At 39.6% G+C, this 21,248-nt stretch overlaps 1 protein-coding gene across 6 annotated transcripts in view; it reads left to right on the top strand.

Moving 5' to 3' along the window:
- The window catches only part of RPGRIP1L (RPGRIP1 like), a 460,569-nt gene that overhangs the window by 427,282 nt on the left and 12,039 nt on the right, over positions 1-21,248 (top strand). For 5 of the 6 annotated variants that reach the window (XM_073605011.1, XM_073605007.1, XM_073605010.1 and 2 more), the window contains 2 exons: positions 4,973-5,106; positions 14,947-18,892. In XM_073605011.1, the coding sequence (XP_073461112.1) occupies positions 4,973-5,106; positions 14,947-15,038 (226 nt within the window). In that variant the 3' untranslated portion in view covers positions 15,039-18,892. Of the gene's footprint in view, positions 1-4,972; positions 5,107-14,946; positions 18,893-21,248 lie in introns of those variants that run through there. The other variant, XR_012236568.1, reaches the window with a different exon arrangement.

Here is a 21,248-nt window from a genome sequence, read left to right as displayed (position 1 = left end):
TGCTAATTTGTATTCTGTCTATCCCATAACCAGGTAATTTATGTCTGGGTTTCTTATTTAAGAAAGTAGCAAAAGCTCTAACTTTAGCACAAAGAACTTTGGAGAGAAGGGGCAGCCCTGCCTCATGCCGTTTCTGGGGGCCAACATCGTGATGATTCCCAAACCTAATTATAGCCCATTTCCCTCATCAATATTGACATGAAAATTGTAACAAAAATTTTGGCCAACCGACTCAATACCTTCCTGACCCATCTTATTAGGAAATACCAGGTGGGCTCTGTCCTGAAATGCAAGGCAGGAGACACTATTTGTCAAATTTTACACTTGCTTAATCTTACCTGCTGACACCTCATAGACATGATGCTTATTATTATTAATAAGGCGTTTGACACCTTTTCTTGGCCTTACCTCATTGCGGTCCTCTGCCATTAGGGTTTTGGTCCTTTTTTTTTTTTTTAAATGGACAGCTGCCTTGTAAGACTCTCCTCAGACTAAGCTTAAATAATATGGCTTTGAATCTTCTGTTTTTCCAATCTGCAGGGAAACTAGAGAAGGCTGCGCCCTCTCACTGCTTTTATTCATTTTAGCTCTTAAGCTGTTGGCGGAGGCAATTCATAGTCATGCAGACCTAAAGGGTATAGATGTTGCAGGCTCTTCCCATAAAATCTCTTTATTTGCCGCCGATATTCTCCTGACCCTGACGTCGCCTAGACACTTTCTGCCTAATCTGATGTCTGTACTGGACAAAGATTTTGAAAACAGGTAATTTTTCTCCTTCCTTGATGTACGCTGATGAGGCTGCACTGATGGGCTTTGATAAGCACTGAGAGGTGGCACTGATAGGTTGGCACTGATGGGCATTAATAGGTGGTACTGAAGGGAATTGATAAGCAGCTCTGATAGGTGGCACTGATAGGTAACACTGATAGGCAGCGCTGATCGGTGACACTGATGATGAGGCACTGATGGGCATTGATTGGCAACACTGGTGGGCATTGATAGATGACACTGGTGGGCAAAGGTAGGTGGCACTGTGGGCACTGGTAGGTGGCACTGTGGGCACTGGTAGGTGGCACTAGTGGGTACTGGTAGGTGGCACTGGTGGGTACTGATAGGTGGCACTGGTGGGCACAGATGAGGCAGCCGTGGCTCTCTGAGTGAGGGACCGATGTCCCTCTGACAGTAGCCGTGATTGGCTTTTTTTTCCCCTCACGTTGACAGCGTGAGGGAAAAAAAATACTGATTACCGATCTTCTATTTACATCATGTGATCAGCTGTCATTGGCTGACAGCTGATCATGTGGTAAGGGGCCGGATCGGCCAAGTCTCATAGACTCAGTGATCACAGAGCGCGCCGCGCGTGACATGCATGGACGCGCAGGCAACGCATGCTCGGGAGGACGTCTATGGATGCCCTCCCGGCAATTATGGCCCACGCTGTAGCCATCTTTCAACTATAGCGCGGGCGGCAAGAAGTTAATGTATGTAACTTTGATAATGTTGTGAAAACAATTTTCTTACACGCTAATATTTTGTACACTGTGATATTTGACAACCGGTTCTGCTTTAACCTGTTTTATGGCAATAAAGCTTTTGTAAAAGAGATAGCTAATCATGGGTGTAATTACAGATTTTTGGGCCCCACAGCAAAGATACAATATGCTTTATGGAGCTCCCTTATAATGGAGGGTGTGGCATTTTCTTTAACGTGTTCTCAGAAGAATGGTTTTAATTCATTCTTCAAGCCCCTTTCATATCTGTGGATTGTTGTAATGCAAATACCCAAGTGTGATGCGTTGTAATGACTTTTTTATTTTGAATGTCATTTTTACAGGTCGCCAAGCTTCCCAGTGGCACCCTCCATGACCGGACCGTGCCTGCCTGCTACTGTATATATGGCAGGAGTCAAGGGCAGTACATTGTGGCAATTGTGAAAGTGATCGGGCGGCTTCAAAAACGCTCGTTATCACTTCCACATGAGAGCTGATAGTCTGCTTTACAAATATACAAACGCTCCCTGCCTGTATAGCAGCTGGGAGTGTTTTTAAAAAGCACATCTTCCAAGCACCACTTTAAAACGGCGCTTTGATTCAAGTGGTTAATCTTTGTATAAACTATTCCTGATTTTCCTAAGAAGAAATTTAGGAGAGGGTCTAGGCAGAAATTGAAATTACCTGCCCTACCTGTGCAGGGTCCCTTTAAACAGCAGGGATAGGCTGTATTGGAGGATTAAACTCTCTGTCTCAAAATGAACAGCATGGTGGAAATCCCAATAAGTAAACGCACAAAGAAAAAGGGTAAGCCATAGTGCTTTCTGCATTGTTTAAAATCAATCAATGTTTATTAAAAACTCATTCACATTAAAGCATAACAAGATCAGCTCATCGTAGATTGATAATTTAAGAGCACAGAAGTGTCCAACCGCTCACTACTCACACTGGCCAACACCCAGGATCAAATCCACTGGTCTGTGCTACTGGAACACAATCTTTCCTCTCTTTCAGGACACTCAACTCATATTGTCATTACTTGACTTCTTTAGGTGACCCTAATTAATTACTCCTTGCAAAGTTGGTTAACAATTTGAACACCGCTACTGGTGGATTGCTTTAGGTGGGGTGACCAGGAAATGTTCTTTATTGATCAGTTATTATCTTATTAATCCACAAGGTGCTTTTGGTGATCAAATAGCTACCATTTTGATGTTTTAGTTCTGATTGCAAGATAAATGCAATAAATTTGTGGCACAGACAGTTGGTATCTAAATTTATTTTTATTCCTGCTTGATGTTGATTGGGAACTCAAAAACATAATAAAAATGATTTCAGTCTGGTAGGAGCTCCAACTACAAAAAAACACATGGGTATACTTCTGTTCAGACCTGAGAGCTCTTGTAGTATTTTTTGTCGTATTAGTAGAGAACCCAACCCTTTTATGCTATAAGAAAGCACTTGTGTATAATTCATATTGTCGATTTCTACTTACAAATTGGATTTGCCTTGCAATCGGTTTAGTGCATTACTAATGTCAGAATGAGGTAGGAAACAATACATAACACACTATAAAGCTTATAGAAATAAGTGCCAAGAAATTGGTTGGAACAATGATGTTGGTGGCAGGCAACTTCTTGTTCCAACTGTCCAAAAACTGCTAGTTGCCTAGCTGTCATACTGATACAATAGAGGAAAGGTAGAAAGTTTCATCAATAATATACAGTACACCAGACAGCAGCCATTCAGTTTTAATTTAAAACGGCTTCCAGAGCTTAAAAAAATAAAATAAAAATGTGAATGCTGTTGGACTTCTCTTTAGCATTTGGTTGATATATCATCTTGTGGTCTGAATAGTACATTGACCATTTTTCAGCAAAGTGTCATTATCAGTGTAATGTAACTTACAAACCTTGAAAGGGTTTTATAATGTTTTTAGTCTGCTAATGTCTTGGCCACCAGCCATACTGGTGTTAGATTTGAGTGAGACTACTGCAATCCAGCTATTCCAGAGATTATTTATTTGTACAAAATGTAACCACAAGACAGCGATAAAACGAAATTCATGGGATTACATTAGGTTAAGAAAGATTGCGTGGTGTCGCTGTTTTTAACTCCTGTCATTTAAGGTACATGCTAGAGCTGCAAATTTATTTGCCTTAACCTGCAAAATGTTTTTCTTACCACAATACATATACAGACAGCAGCAAGGCACATGATTCCTTATTCTTAAGGGGAAAGACCGGTAGTGTTTTACTGAAATGCGACATGAATAAAAAAGACGGTTGAAGTTTACACAAAAAAGTCAAGATCTACTTTTAATAAATTTTCAGTGAGGTTTATTCAGAATGTTAAAGCAGTTATCTTTACAAGCAGATCATAGTTTGATCTTTGGTGCCAAGAAACATCAAAATCCACCATGCTTTACATTCTGCTGCTGAAGCCAGCCCAAAATGGAGTTTGACTGTTACACAAACCACAAATTCAAGGCATCTTATGCATTGCCCTGCAATTAAGTGTTTTAAAGGAGGAATAAAACTTGGCTGCTGAGCCTGGATGTTGAAATACAGCTTAAAGAACACATAGATCTTTCTTACTCTTAAAAGCCCTTCTTAAATTTCATAAGCTACCAAGGGTGTGTGTTTTCCACATTTTACAGAGGAAGCAGCATTTTACTGTGGTTAGTTTTGATCCAAAGTCAGGTCACAGAAGGGTTTGTGGGACACACTACCTGTTAATCAATGTGTCAAATAAATAAATAAATAAATAACAGATCATAATTTTTTTGTATCTTGAGTCAGTAATAACCCTTTCCGCAAGGAAACTGGATAACTGATATTAGCTAGATAGACTAAATTTGAAGTTAGTAATCTGAATTTTTTTTTTATTTTTTTTTATATAAAAGTGTTTAAGAAAACAAAATTACAGAATTGTTATTGTATTGTGACATGATGAAATCATTAAGCAAAATGGTAATGGTCTTTATGGCATATTTGTTAGCTCTGAATTGAAGTGTCATGTCTTCTAAAACAAATGTTTTGAAATCTGAAATTACTTTCTACTTTTACTACTTCTACTTTCACTAACTTCCTTTGTATAACTTTTCTTTTGTATAATATTTTTATTTTGTGGGTGTATTTTGTTTTATTTGTTGCACAATAAAGTGTTGTGATTTATGTGTATTTTGTGTTAGTATCTCTGCATAGTAAATTTTTCAGTTTTAAAATTGTTTAAGCACTTTATTCATTGTTACTGCTTATTACATTATTTATTCCTTTACTTTGTGGTCATTACTGTATATGCTGATAGGGTAAGTAATTTAGGTCATACATATAGATTTCATGTGTTTTATATGAATTTTGACAAATGCTATTTTTTTTTTTAATGAGGACATTTATGTTTTGCAGTTTTGTACTTTACTAAACCTTGGTTGGTACTAACATTGTTTTTGTTTTGTTTCCTTTTTGATTATTTTTTTTCAGTATTAAATTTACAGTGGTTAGTGATCCACCAGAGGATGAACAAGATCTTGAGTGTGATGATATTGGATTTAGTAGTATCAGCCTGAAAGAAATCTTACAGACTGGCAAAGACATCATCAACCAGAAAATGAAAAGTAGGTTTCATTTGTCATAATTTTACATTATTTGTAGTATAGTACCTGAAATAATTGCCAAAAATGTCAGGAATATAATAAAATAATTCGTGCAAACTTCCAAGTTAGTAGTGATTTAAAAACAGGCCTATCTGTTGAAGTGTAGATGTGATTTACTATACACGTAGTACTGAATTCTAATGTTTCTTTTTCAAAGTCTCTCTCTGTAAAGCCTTAGGCTCCCATCACACCAGAGCAATTTCAGATTCAACTTGAGTTACACAGAATCGCATGACAATGGAAATCACAGTGTTCTCACTGGTGCCAATTCACATAAATGCAACTCAGCATGGCGCCATTTTGGAAAAGGTTCCTGTACTACTTTGGTGCGATTCCAGCATGATTTTGGACCCATAGAATATGCAAACCACGTCCAAGTTGCACTACATAGTTGCACTGAAAATTGGATTGCAGGAGTGTGAACCTTGCCTTAATATTATTTATTGATAATTATTATTGTTGGACAGCATGTATGCTCATTTCTGCATATTTCTTTTGCTTGTGATCACAATGTATTACTATACTACAACAATAATTGTAGAGCATATTGAAAGTAAAGCCTATTTTTTATTTGTTGAAATAAAAAAAAAAAGGTTATACTTTCCTGCTCTGTACAATGGTTTTGTACATAGAGGCCCATTACGTTCTCTTCTGGAGTTCTGGCGCTGTCCACTCCTCTTCTCCTTTGGGTGCCCCCATAGTAGCTGTGTATGGGAACACTCCTAAGCCGTACTGTGTGTATCATTGGCCACACCCCCAGCTTCATCCTCACAGAATTTGACTAACAAATCCTGCTGCTCTCAGAGTTTAGAGTTTCCTGTAAGAGCAGGAGTAAAGAAAGAAGGGTTGCAGCCAGGACAGCGCTGGATTGTAAAATGAGACAGGTAAAAGATTTTATTTGATGACGCAGGTGGAAACCTCTCTCGATCCGGGCGGACACAGCCGATGACTGATCACTGTGCCAGCCCGCTGCCGACACCATGTGAACGCTGTAACCAATCACATGATAGTTGAACACAATAGATGGCTTCCTTTCAAGCCATCCATTGTATACAATTGTGTTGCTAGCTGTGATTGGTCAGTGTGATCACATGGCACAGACTAGGCCAATCACAGCCCATCTGTACCATGTGATTAGCTCTGACCAATCACAGCTAATCGCAACAAAACAAACAGAATGAATCAAATTCATTAACTCCTGTGTTTAATTTAGTTTAACCGTTTGCCGACCGTCCGCCGCAGTTATACTGCGGCAGAATGGCACAGGCAGGCGAATCGCCGTCATGGTACGTCGGTACCATAGACGGCCACTAGGGGGGCGCGGGCGCGCCCCCTGCCTGCCCATGGAGCCGATGCGAGTGCCCAGCGGTCTTGATCACCGCCGGGCTCCCGCGATCGCTCAGGGCACACGGAGAACCAGGAGCTATGTGTGTAAACACACAGTTTCCAGTTCTCTGAGGGGAGAACTGACAGATCCTTTGTTCATACAGAGTATGAACAGGCAATCTGTTAGTTTCCCTGCACAGTCCACATCCCCCTTCAGTTAGAACACTTCCTAGGACACACATTAACCCCTTCACTGCCAGTGACATTTTTACATTAATCAATGCATTTTTAATCGCATTGATCGCTGCATTAATGCCAATGGTCCCAAAAATGTGTCAAAATTGTCCGACGTGTCCGCCATAATGTCACAGTCACGATAAAAATCGCTGATCGCCGCCATTACTAGTAAAAAAAAACATTATTAATAAAAATGCCATAAAACTATCTCCTAATTTGTAGACGCTATAGCTTTTGCGCAAACAAATCAATATACGTTTATTTCGATTTTTTTACCAAAAATATGTAGAAGAATACGTATTGGCCTAAACTGAGGAAAAAAAAAATTTTTTTATATATTTTTTGGGGATATTTATTATAGCAAAAAGTAAAAAATATTGCATTTTTTTCAAAATTGTCGCTCTTTTTTGTTTATAGCACAAAAAATAAAAACCGCAGAGGTGATCAAATACCACCAAAAGAAAGCTCTATTTGTGGGGAAAAAAGGACGCTGATTTTTGGGAGCCACGTCGCACAACCGCGCAATTGTCAGTTAAAGCGACGCAGTGCCGAATCGCAAAAAGTGCTCTGGTCTTTGGCCAGCCAAATGGTCCGGGGCTGAAGCAGTTAATGTATAGTTTAAAAAAATTAATTTTTTTTTGTACTGTTACCAGTGTCCCTGATCACCGCCACACCCTTTACAGTATATGATGATTTTGTACTGCACAGTATGTTAAAAGAAAAAAAATATTTCTTCATTTTCCAAAAACTTATGACAAAAAATGACAACTTCAAAAAACTTGCCATGCCTCTTACTAAATACCTTGGACTGTCTACTTTCCAAAAATGGGTCATTTGGGGGATATCTCTGTGATAGGTCGTCAATACATCAGGATTGATCAATTTTATATACCTTAGTTTGTGGTCCCTATAACTTTCCTTCAAACTAAATAATATACACTAATTTGGGTTATTTTCACCAAAGAAATGTAGCAGAATACACTTTGGCCTAATGTCATGAAGAAAGATTATTCATTTGCAAAATTTTATAACAAAGAAAAAAATGGGGTTTTTTTTTCAAAATTTTCTGTCTTTTTCATTTATTTAGCAAACAAAATAAAAAACCCAGTGGTGATTAAATACCACCAAAAGAAATTTCTCTTTGTGTGAACAAAATTATAAAAATGTAGTTTGTGTACAATCATGCATGACCACGCAAATTGTCATTCAAAGTGTGACAGCGCTGAAAGCTAAAAATTTGCCTGGTCAGGAAGGGGGTAAGTGCCGGTATTGAAGTGGTTAATTATTAACTATTTGTTTCGCATTTTAATAAAAACTATTTTCCTTGAGTTCTGCTTTAAGAATGCATCAGCATTTAATTTTGGCTCTCCGACAGCTACTTTTATTGTGCTCTGCTGTGTAAATTGTCTACACCTACTGTACCTGGGCTGTCCATCTGCCTTAGATTTACCCATTAGCCTGGATAGTAAGATGTGTTCTAGATTCGCTCCCGGTCTGAAGGATCACTCTCTGGCAGTTTGATTTACAGGTTAGCTTTATACTCCCTTCCATTGCCTTTCAGCTGCCACATGTAGAAGGTGAACAGAAATCTGCTACTTCTAAAATTATTCAAACTGTTGGTTTACAAGTGAATCCGCCTATACCTGTAATCCCACCACTGTGCTCTAGGAAATGAACAAAGACAATTCTACAGCTTCCTCTTAAAAAAAGAAAACATGTGAACCAAATTCAAACCTCTAATAAATATAAGAATGAATAGTGGAGCTAATGTGCAAATGATGAATAGTAAGTAAAAAAATGTAACTACAGTAGCGATGGAAAGTATTCGGACCCCCTTACATTTTTCACTCTTTGTTATATTGCAGCCATTTGCTAAAATCATTTAAGTTCATTTTTTTTTCCTCATGAATGTACATACAGCACCCCATATTGACAGAAAAACACAGAATTGTTGACATTTTTGCAGATTTATTAAAAAAGAAAAACTGAAATATCACATGGTCCTAAGTATTCAGACCCTTTGCTGTGACAATCATATATTTAACTCAGGTGCTGTCCATTTCTTCTGATCATCCTTGAGATGGTTCTACACCTTCATTTGAGTCCAGCTGTGTTTGAGTATACTGATTGGACTTGATTAGGAAAGCCGCACACCTGTCTATATAAGACCTTACAGCTCACAGTACATGTCAGAACAAATGAGAATCATGAGGTCAAAGGAACTGCCTGAAGAGCTCAGAGACAGAATTGTGGCAAGGCACAGAGCTGGCCAAGGTTACAAAAAAATTTCTGCTGCACTTAAGGTTCCTAAGAGCACAGTGGACTCCATAATCCTTAAATGGAAGACGTTTGGGACGACCAGAACCCTTCCTAGAGCTGGCTGTCCGGCCAAACTGAGCTACCAGGAGAGAAGAGCCTTGGTGAGAGGGGTAAAGAAGAACCCAAAGATCACTGTGGCTGAGCTCCAGAGATGCAGTCGGGAGATGGGAGAAAGTTGTAGAAAGTCAACCATCACTGCAGCCCTCCACCAGTCAGGGCCTTATGGCAGAGTGGCCCGACGGAAGCCTCTCCTCAGTGCAAGACACATGAAAGCCCACATGGAGTTTGCTAAAAAACACCTGAAGGACTCCAAGATGATGATAAATAAGATTCCCTGGTCTGATGAGACCAAGATAGAACTTTTTGGCCTTAATTCTAAGCGGTATGTGTGGAGAAAACCAGGCACTGCTCATCACCTGTCCAATACAGTCCCAACAGTGAAGCATGGTGGTGGCAGCATCATGCTGTGGGGGTGCTTTTCAGCTGCAGGGACAGGACGACTGGTTGCAATTGAGGGGAAGATGAATGCGGCCAAGTACAGGGATATCCTGAACGAAAACCTTCTCCAGAGTGATCAGGACCTCAGACTGGGCCGAAAGTTTACCTTCCAACAAGACAATGACCCTAAGCACACAGCTAAAATAACGAAGGAGTGGCTTCACAACAACTCCATGACTGTTCTTGAATGGCCCAGCCAGAGCCCTGACTTAAGCCCAATTGAGCATCTCTGGAGAGACCTAAAAATGGCTGTCCACCAACGTTTACCATCCAACCTGACAGAACTGGAGAGGATCTGCAAGTAGGAATGGCAGAGGATCCCCAAATCCAGTTGTGAAAAACTTGTTGGATCTTCCCCAAAAAGACTCATGGCTGTATTAGATCAAAATGGTGCTTCTACTAAATACTGAGCAAAGGGTCTGAATACTTCAGATATTTCGGTTTTTCTTTTTTAATAAATCTGCAAAAATGTCAACAATTCTGTTTTTCTGTCAATATGGGGTGCTGTGTGTACATTAATGAGGAAAAAAATGAACTTAAATGATTTTAGCAAATGGCTGCAATATAACAAAGAGTAAAAAATTTAAGGGGGTCTGAATATTTTCCGTCCCCACTGTATATGAGAATATTGCTGGTAATGTGACACTTAGCACCGACACCACAATAAAATGAAAGCAGAAAATAAAGGCTGTGTCTAAATGCATACAAAATATAAATAACGTGACTGAGCAAATGATTAACACCCTGTGTCAAGTGTAAAATGGATGTGCCACTTCTCAAAAAAAGAATTGATTATTACAATGCATAAAATCAGTTCATATATAGGTGTCCGTTTATGAAGCGGTGATCCCGAGGATCACCGCTGATCACAGTCCATAAACAGTTTATGAAACAGTGATAATCGGGGGAGAACATGTTTGAACTTGTTCTCCCGCCGATTATCTCTACACGCTGAGAATCCTCACTGAATGACAGTAACGGCCAGTTTATGAAGCGGTGATCTCACCGCTTCACTGGCGATCTGAGTCAGAATTCACACTCCCAGGTTCACCAGCTCAGAGGTGGTGAATCGGGGAGTGAAGAGGAAATCTGGGGGGATCTGAGGGGGAAGGAGGAAGATTTTTAACTTCCTTATACCTCGTTCAGACCCCCCAACACTGTAACCATGTCCCCCTGTCATATTTATGTGTATACATATATATACATATATACATATAATGTGTATATGTATATATATATAATGTGTGTGTGTATATACATGTATATATAATGTGTGTGTGTGTGTATACATATATATATAATGTAGGGGGACTCATTATTTTATTAACATTAATCGTCCGTGTATTGAGCGGTGATAATTTATCACTGCTTAATAAACTGATTTCTCTGTATTTCTGGGACTGTAATCTCGTAAAGTCTCACGAGATTCCAGTATCAGGGGCCGTTCTCCACTGTTTGAAGCATTTGTAGATCTCTTCACTCCTCCAAAGGTGAAGCGATCTACAAAGCTTCATAAACTGGCACACAGAGGAGAAAGATCTTCACTGTGAATGCCGGAGAACGAAGCAGTGAATAGATTTCACTGCTTCATAAACGGACACCATAATGTGAACAAAAGTCCAAAAAGTGATAAGATCTCCGGTAGGAGAAACAAAGTGTGATTCTTGTAATCATCCACCACACCTCAGTGACGTGATTCCACTCCCCTCTAAAAATCGCACCCACCAGCTGCTATAGCGTCACACTGTCGTGTTTGGTCAAAATCTCCTCAACCCACTCACATGGGGGTTAAAATCAGATTTCCAATGTCCAAAGGTATGTATGTCAAGCACTATCCCTGAAGTAGTAGCTCCACATGTAAATAAAGAAAAGTGCTCCGATAGTGTGATACCATTCAGAAAAATGTATTAAAATATCAATGATCCATCACCATTGTACTCACATGTAAACATATCACAGCAGGCAAAAAAGACAAATCACATCAAAAGCAATCCATGCATTGGTTGGAACAAATAACAGCGGCCGCGGCGGACCCAGGGAGTGTGAATACTGGCGATAGTCTCACCCGCTCCTAGAATCAATCCTTTGCTTCCTAATGCTCCGGGTCTCGTCACTATCGCCAGCATTCACACTCCCTGGGTCCGCCGCGGCCGCTGTTATTTGTGCCGACCACCGCATGGATTGCTTTTGATGTGATTTGTCTTTTTTGCTTGCTGTGATATGTTTACATGTGAGTACAATGGTGATGGATCATTGATATTTTAATACATTTTTCTGAATGGTATCACACTATGGGAGCGCTTTTCTTTATTCACATGTGGAGCTACTACTTCAGGGATAGTGCTTGACATACATACCGTTGGACATTGGAGATCTGATTTTAACCCCATGTGAGAGGGTTGAGGAGATTTTGACCAAACACGAGAGTGTGAGGCTATAGCAGCTGGTGGGTGCGATTTTCAGAGGGGAGTGGAATCACGTCACTGAGGTGTGGTGGATGATTACAAGAATCACACTTTGTTTCTCCTTCTGGAGATCTTATCACCTTTTTGGCTTTTGTTCACATTATATATGGACTTTTTTTTTGCATTGTAATAATCAGTTCTTTTTTTGAGAAGTGGCACATCCATTTTACACTTGTCACAGGGTGTTAATCATTTGCTCAGTCACGTTATTTATATTTTGTGTGCATTTAGACACAGCCTTTATTTTCTGTTTTCATTTTATTGTGGTGTTGATGCTAAGTGTCATATTACCAGCAATATTCTCATATATATACATTTTTTTACTTACTATTACTTCTGAAATTAAATTATCTAGATATCATATATTCCAATCCACAGGGCTACAGTGCTCGCAGATCACTAAGCTGCGCAAGAACCATTCTTTTCACTTTTGTTTTAAGCCAAATGCGAAAGATGATGTTCAGTTGTGTGGCCATAAGCCAATTGCTGAGCAGTCATTTCTTAAATGCCCATAGAGCCAACTCAATAATACCTTATCACTGTGTTTCTGTGCTTCTCTTTGCAGTGCAAGCAGATCATGGCTGGTGGGAAAGGCCAGCAGGGTGCTATACTTAGCTTCCTAACAACATCACAGCACCCTGCCTCACTACTTCTTTTAAAAGAGCCCTAAGCTCTGATGTGAGTAGTAAGCTGATAATCAGGTATGCTGTAGTGTAAAGAGAGAGCAGAGTTGACATAGATAAGCTCATCAGTCTGCTGCTTCTCCTTCCACTGTCCAGCCACAAGCAGAGACAGGAGTGTGCTGTGTGGTAAAGCTGTACAAATCTCAGGATGGATAAAAATGCAAATCCTTTGGCAGGTAAAACCATTCTCAGATATGTATTTAATCTGTGTATTTAGCGGTTTACCTGGAGTTAAAGGGGTTGTTAAGGCAGTGCACACAGCCACTGTCAGCCCCTCTGCTAGAATTACATGATGTATATACTATATGGCATTTTCTAAAATTCTTCTTATAAATACAGTTTTTCTTATCCCTGATCAGCGGTCATGTGACTGCCCGGCGCTGTCTTCCTCCGATGTATGTATTACAGAGGGAGGGGCTGAGCTCTCCCTCTGATGTCTGCCGGGCGGTCACGTGACTTCCCTCTGCAATACAAACATCGGAGGAAGACAGTGCCTGGTGGTCACGTGACTGCTGATCGGGGATAAGAAAAACTGTATTTATAATAAGAATTTTAGAAAATGCCATATAGTATATACATCATGTAATCCTCGCTGAGGGGCTTGAAGTGATTGAGAGCAGTAACGTGCAAGCTGCTCGGAACGGTGATAGAAGGGGAGAGGTGGCTCACACACAGAGCTGACAGGCAGAGAGGGGAGGGGGGAGAAGGACACTAGAGCAGAGAGGAGAGCTGTAGATAGCAGGCAGCTGATGACGGAGGCACGTAAACTGACAATGGTGTCAGGGCTCAGCAGCCATGATACACCGTGGTCAGTTTACAGCGGGGAGGGCAGAAACTGGCAGGATCAACCAGGTATTACAGGTTTTACAGGGGGGCAAATCACACAGCACAAGTACTGTGTTGTATAACATGCTTTAAAGAGACAGGATCGAGTTTTGGGGTTTTTTTTGGGTTAACAAACGCTTTAAGCTTTAAAAATACAACTTGCTTAATAGATTTCATTATATATTCTGAATTGCAGCACTATACATTAAACCTTATAACTCTATTATAGTGCAAAGTGCTAATAAATGTGCTGTATAAAAATGTGTAAACAAGTAAAGCTTGCTTAAAATGCTGATAAAAACAAAAACATCAATATATTTTAAAGTGCCGTAGTGCCCACTATGATATTTCAAATTCATGCCACAAACAAGGAACCTCCTTCTTTTTACGGCGTCCACTTTTATGAAAACAAGTAAGTGGCAATTCCAACTTTAAAGTCCAAATGGGTTCCAGTGCTTAACAAATCCAAAAGTAAAGACAAATGGGTGTTATGCTTACTCCAACCAGTGCACCTCTTCCTTTATGCTTACTCTTTCTCCCCCACTTCACATTGCACGCAACTTTGTAGACCCTTATATATAAAATGAATATATCATATAATTAATAAGTAGGTCTATATGTGTTTTCTTTTGCCACATCAGAATGAATCACTCGGCTTCCTCCTTTCTACCTCCACATCGGTCAATGTATAGTCAAGGCAGAAAGAGCTAATACAGTGTAATACCGTTTATTTTAAATGTGTGGAAAAAAAACACACAAAACATATTGACTTATACTGTCAAGTGCCGATCCCAGCACCCTGGATCATAAGCAGTTTGAGTACCAATCGTAACTGTGCCCCAATCCACTATTGCCCTATGGATACGGGTGTGCATTCCCAATAGTGGAAATGACGTGTCGACCAAAGCACCCCCACTTTGTGTTCAGCTGCTAGGGTATTATACACATGTAGTATTAAGGTTTTATTAATAAATCTCATATCTGTGACCATTTTGTGTGGGTGTAATGGCTGGAAAACTTTGTAGGATACTATAGTGTTTGGAAACCTAGGTTTGGTTTTCGGCTTTGATTTAGTACTTTCCATGTTTCATATGCCTTGGCTGTTTGGTAACTAACTGGGCACAGTGGTGAGCAGTCATTCCTTTATTAGGTGTCTTGTGCCAAAGGCAAGAAGGCCTTTTTATGCTCTCCCAGTCCATCGGTTTTTACTATGAATTTAAACAATGTTTGTGTCAGGTGATTCATTTTGAAAGTGTTCTGTGATGGAATGCATAACAGCCTGTATAGACAAGACATACTTAGATAAGAGGTTCAGTATAAACTATAATATTGATTCTGGTTGATGTTATGCTGTGAATCACAGCAAAATGTAGCTGACAGTGTATGTGTTCTGTACACTTGGCTTTTTTCTAACTTTTTTTTTTTTTACTTTTTGTTTCCTGATCCAGTTTATGATTCCGTGTCTGGAGAAAAAATAATTGGTAAGATGACCGTGACAGTTGAAGCTGATGAGGCCCTCAGGTCATTGATGCAGGATTAATAAACCAAGCTTATTCATGGAAAAGAAATTTAAAAACTTTGTTACTTCCTCCTGTTCCAGTTTTGATCTTTGAAACTAACAACCAGCATTTATTATGTTGATAATAAAGCAAGTTTAATAGTGAAATCCAGTCCACATGTCGTATTCACAGTCCTGTTTTTTTTTTTTTAATCACCACATTGTCTTTGTTTTCAATCAGGTGCTAAGGCACATAAATATTTAGGAGTTCTAAAAGCAGCGTTGTAAGCTTCATTCATGAAATGTTTGACAAGTGTTCAAAATGCAAGAATGTGTGCTAACATGCAAATACTTGGAGCTGTGCACAAGATGATATAATTGCATTGCAGCATTCCTTTCATCTGCTATTAATCCTATAGAAAAATGCATCTAATTTTCATTACTCAATAGGTTTGCAGTATAGTCATACAGGGCTGGAGTCAGCTGCTACCTTTCTATTTCTATCAGTGCATGCTGCTGCTTTGTCTATGTTAACAGATAATTATAAATTATTGTTTGCTTTGTTCTTGCTTTGTTTTTTACAATTACAAATAAATTTGAAAAAAATGTGTTTTATAAATACGTATTTTTATGTTCATAATATTAAATGGCTTTGTTTTTTTATAATATGAGTATTGTTTTTGTATTGTATGTATTAATTTTTTTTTTGTTTTTGATTTTGAAATGTAATAGACATTAAAGCAGTTCTTCGCCCTGTTTTAAAAAATGAAAAGTCAGCAGCTACACATACTGTAACTGCTCATTTTTAATGAAAGGACATTTACCTGTCCACCTGTGCCGTCCTCACCCAAACCAGTTGTTCTACAGTCTTCGGGTCCCTGGCATCAGCATGTTTACTGTGGACAGTCGTTTGTGATTCCTTGTGTCTTCACAGCCTGCTGCACATTGTTAATGGCTTTTCAGCCTTCTGGGACCTGTGACTTGTCTCAGAAGGTGAGCGAGGGGGAGGATAAAAGAACTTCCCCATCGATCTGAAAGAAGTTCTGGCACCCCCATCTGTTCCCTTTTATGCTGTGTGTAGGGCAGCCCATTCATTTCAATGGGATGCCCTACCCGCAGAATTGCAGGGACAGAAGTCCCTGACCCTTTATTTAAAGTCAAACTGCACCAAAAACGCATGGTATTTGCCAATGCATGGGGGTTCTAATAAGAATGGCACCCCTGCACATCTGCTAAAGAGAAGTGTGTTTGTCTGCATGTCAGGAACATATGCGATTTTGCATGTGTTTTTGACACGCAGTAATGTGAACCAAGCCTTATGCCGCGTACACATGATCGGAAATTCTGCCAGCAAAACTCCGATGAGAGCTTTTTGTCGGAAAATGCGACTGCGTTTATGCTCCATCAGTCTTTTGCTGGCGGAATTCCAGCCAGCAAAACATTGGGAGCATGTTCTCTATTTTTCGGTCGGGAAAAGTTCCTATCCACAAATGCGATCGTCTGTACAAATTCCGATGCGCAAAATTCCTATGCATGCTCGGAAGCATTGAACTTCATTTTCTCGGCTCGTCGTAGTTGTACGTCACCGCGTTCTTGATGGTCGAAAGTTCAGAAAACTTTTATGTGGCCATGTGTATGCAAGGCAAGCTTGAGCGGAACTCTTTTGGAAAAACCATCCAAGTTTTTTTCCAATGGAAAATCCGCTCGTGTGTATGGGCATTAGAATGGGGTGCCTCGAGAATAAAAAATACTTTTCAAGTGTGCCCTAAATGGAAAAAGGTTGAAAAACACTGCACTAAAAGATTAAAAAACAAGCCTGAGCATCTAGGCAAAAAATTGACAACCCATTATGTGGCAAATTATCTTGCAAAATACCAAAAGTGCGTTTCCACACACACACACACACACACACACCAAAAAAGCCACTGGGTTTAAAACATAACTTTTATTGGGTTTTCATTATAAAGAGGCTATTCCCAACAGTATATGAAATTTGTGAACTTTATAAGTGGAGACTGAAATATTCCAATAGCATTCGTGCATGAGCAATCCAATAACACCCTTCCAAACCATGTGGCTCTAACAAAGGGTCCCTATATTTCTCTTGTCATCTCAGTCTCCCATTCAGCAGCTTATGAAACACGGATGACAGGGAAATCATTTCTAATCTAGATATGGGACTTTGGCTCTTGTCTGCAGGGTGCAGTGATTATCTGCAAGGTTTAACTGCTCCCTAAAGCCAAGAACTCTACTGACCCAGCCGCTTGCCCAGTATGCAGTAGTGCTTACTTCCCTATGTACTTTATGTAATGTAACCTTTATTTTATTTTTTTTTAATGCTCTTTGTTTGTCTTTCTTGTGCTACATTGAAAAAATAATACACAAAATTAAAAGGTCTTTATTTCATTGGTATTTACCTTTACCATGCTTTTTACTAGAAGCATTATTGTAGTGTCATTATATAAGTGACAAATTGTAAAACTTGATTTGCTTGTTTACTGAGTCAAAAACTACTAAAATACCCAGACTACAAAAACCTGGCTCTGTTTTGGTTTTACCTCATAATGATTTAATCATATTCATTTACAACCTTGCAACAAACCCATTTTGTTTGGTTTTTCATAGACCAAAAGGTGGCAACTCTATAACCGTAGAAAAGCCACTGTAATTTTGGGTCCTGGCCTGACCAATGTATGTGAAGCCAAGCAAGCACATTACACCTTACCTCAGGTGTAGGTGGTCTGCTTACACATCTTTGACATGGATCCTGTCTTGTACCTACCTCACTGGGCAAAAGAAGATATGAGGAAGAGGCAGCTTTCTTTACCTGCATTTTTTGTCCTCTGGCTATTATTATATCAACTGACCACCAAGGAAATAGGGGTCATTATTCTTCCACTGACCCCTAATGAAATACAGAGCTTTATTCTCCCACTGACTATCTATGTAAGGGTGCATTCTGTCTGCTCGTGTCTTCTATGCAATGTTTATAGTAGCTAGACATGGTCAGTGAAGTTTACGTAAAATACAAAAAGAGAAAATTGTTAAGAAACATGTTACAAAGCACGATGAGTTGTGCAGATGACATGTTGCTGCTAATACATTATCTACAATATTCCTTACAGAAGTATGCATGCAGGTGGACACGTTAGGGAAAAAGTAATGTACAGTCTAGTACAGGTTATAGAAAATAGGTATATTTATAAAACTATTGGAGCCCAATAACTTATTTATGTCTCTAAATAAGATGTTATGGTGGATTTTGCTCTTAAATGTGTAGAGGGCAAGGGTTGTTCTGGCTTTTAAATTTACAAACATTAACTTTCACTTGCGATTAAACCTAATAAAATGTCAGTCTGTTAGCACATCATTATTGATAAACTGTATATCATTTTTTTAACACTGAATTGCTGTGATAAGATACCATAACTCTCTGGTAATAGCATATGTTCTGATCATTATAAGGTATATATTTACTGATCGTACTGTTGCTTTAATTTGGCATCCATTATTAACAGGAAGTGTAGTATATTACACCCACTTCCTGTCCAGCAGATAATCTTTCTACAGTGAAGGAAGCATGATAAAGACCTCCACTATTTCTTAATACTGGCCTTGGAAGCATAAGTCTGTAAGTAGGCTGTCATTAGTTTTCAATTAATTAGTATATGTTCTACTAATTCAACTACATTTCATCTGTTTGTTTGGTAGGATGTTTCTGTCAGGGAGTTCATTCAGCTAGGCCTCATTTGTGCTAGCTAGTGCCTTAACAGTATTGTAGCATGCCTGTTACTATTTGCATTTGTGATGTAATGTTAAATGCTAATGCATATTTTTATAATTTGTGTTTTGCAGTTTTACAAAAAACTTATTCTCAGTAAAGATTACAACTATTAGTCCTACCTCCTGAGTCTTTATTGGGAAGCTGTTAGCTGTCTGCCAAGCCTTGTACTTTGAACACATTGTGAGGGCAGAACAGCATAGCTGCCAACTTTATTTTTTTTTTCCCCCGAGAGCTGTAACTCATAAAAAACTGCCCTGGCCTCAGCATCTGGTAGGAAGGTATTAACAAACAGTATACATAAATACAGTATATTATTTAGGATATTGTACCCACTATAATAGCTTACTGTATACTGATATGAGAACAGAATAGTTATGTAAGGAGCTCCCCTGATGCTGCAGGGGACACTAATAGGCTTACAGTCTTAGCGCACCTTGCATCTTCCCCTGTTCCCACACTGGCAGAAGAATAAACATATTTTTCACAGCTGCTAACATATAGCTTTCCAACTACATACCTTTAGGCCCCTTTCACACTGGGGCGGTGGGGGCGTCGGCGGTAAAACAGCGCTACTTTTAGCGCTGTTTTACCGTAATTTTTGCAGCGGTATTCGGCTGCTAGCGGTGCGGTTTTAACACCCGCTGGCGGCCGAAAAAGGGTTAAGACCGCTCGCATAGCGCGGCTATAGCCGCGCTGCCTCATTGATTTCAATGGGCAGGATCGGTGAAGGAGCGGTGAATACACCGCTCCTTCACCGCTCCAAAGATGCGGCTTGCAGGAGTTTTTTTCTTCTCCTGCCAGCGCACCTCTTCAGTGTGAAAGCCCTCGGGCTTTCACACTGAACAAACAGTAGAGGATGTTTTGGGTCCGTTTGCAGGCAGTATTTTTAGCGCAATAACGCCTGCAAACCGCCCCAGTGTGAAAGGGCTCTAAATGTTCTGCCTGACTTTGCTACACAATTCCTGTTAATATAAACAAAAAAAGACTGACAATTTTGAAAAAGAACACCTTTCTTTATTTCTGTTATAAATGTTTGCAAATAAATAATTGTTCTTCATAAATTCAGACCGGAATGTATTCTGCTACATTTCTTTGGTGAAAATAAACCAAATCAGTGTATATTATTTAGTCTGTGAGAAAGTTATAGAGTCCACAAACTATGGTATACATTCACTTTATTAGGTGCAACTGTTCAATTGCTTGGTAACACAAATTTTTAATCAGCCAATCACATGGCAGCAACTCAATGCATTTAGGCATCTAGATGTGGTGAAGACGACTTGCTGAAATTCAAACCGAGCATCAGAATGGGGAAGAAAGAGGATTTAAGTGACTTTGAGCGTGACATGGTTGTTGATGCCAGACGGGCTGGTCTGAGCTGGTCTGAGTATCTCAAAAACTGCTGATCTGATGGGATTTATTAGGTGCAACTGTTCAATTGCTTGGTAACACAAATTTCTAATCAGCCAATCACATGGCAGCAACTCAATACATTTAGGCATCTAGATGTGGTGAAGGCGACTTGCTGAAATTCAAACCGAGCATCAGAATGGGGAAGAAAGAGGATTTCAGTGACTTTGAGCGTGACATGGTTGTTGATGCCAGACGGGCTGGTCTGAGCTGGTCTGAGTATCTCAAAAACTGCTGATCTGATGGGATTTTCACGCACAACCATCTCTAGGGTTTACAGAGAATGGTCTGAAAAGAGAAAATATCCAGTGAGTGGCAGTTGTGTTGGGGAAAATGCCTTGTTGAGGTCAGAGGAGAATGGCAGACTGGTTCGAGATGAGAGAAAGCCAACAGTTTATCAAATAACCACTCGTTACAACTAAGGTATACAGAATACCATCTCTGAATGCACAACACATTGGACCTTGAAGCAGATGGGTTACAGCAGCAGAATACCACACTGGGTGCCACCCCTGTCAGCTAAGAACAGGAGACCAAAAAGTGGACAATGGAAGATTGGAAAAACAGTCCCTGGTCTGAGGAGTCTTTGATTTCAGCTGCGACATTCAGATGGTAGGGTCAGAATTTGGTCTAACCTCCCTGGCGGTATGATTATTTTGGATTTTAGGTGCTGAAAGTGGTATAATTATTTTGCATGGAAATTTGGCGTTTTATATTGTAGGCCTGTAATTCTTAACAATAACACACTTAAATCTGTCCAAACAAGAGTCTAGTAGATATCCCGGGTATGATAAAGTTTGAAACACAAAAACATAAATTATAATATAATAGGCTGGATGGGAAAAGGTTACACAGATTATGACCTTAAAGGATAAGTTCACTTTTTGGAACATGTTTACATGCTCCTCCTATATTTAGGGTGGAACATGTAACATGTTCAGCTCCTACCACCTCTCCCTCTGATCCCCCTTTCCTTGGGACAGCAGGCAGGGGATCTTCTCCCCACACCCACTGTCACACCCCACCCCACATGGCCACATCATGCATTAATTCACCGT

This window comes from Aquarana catesbeiana, linkage group LG11 (genome assembly GCF_042186555.1).
Source record: "Aquarana catesbeiana isolate 2022-GZ linkage group LG11, ASM4218655v1, whole genome shotgun sequence".
NCBI lineage: Eukaryota > Metazoa > Chordata > Amphibia > Anura > Ranidae > Aquarana > Aquarana catesbeiana.
The sequence above is the reverse complement of the archived record's forward strand: the minus strand, read 5'-3'. Positions and strand labels throughout refer to the sequence as shown.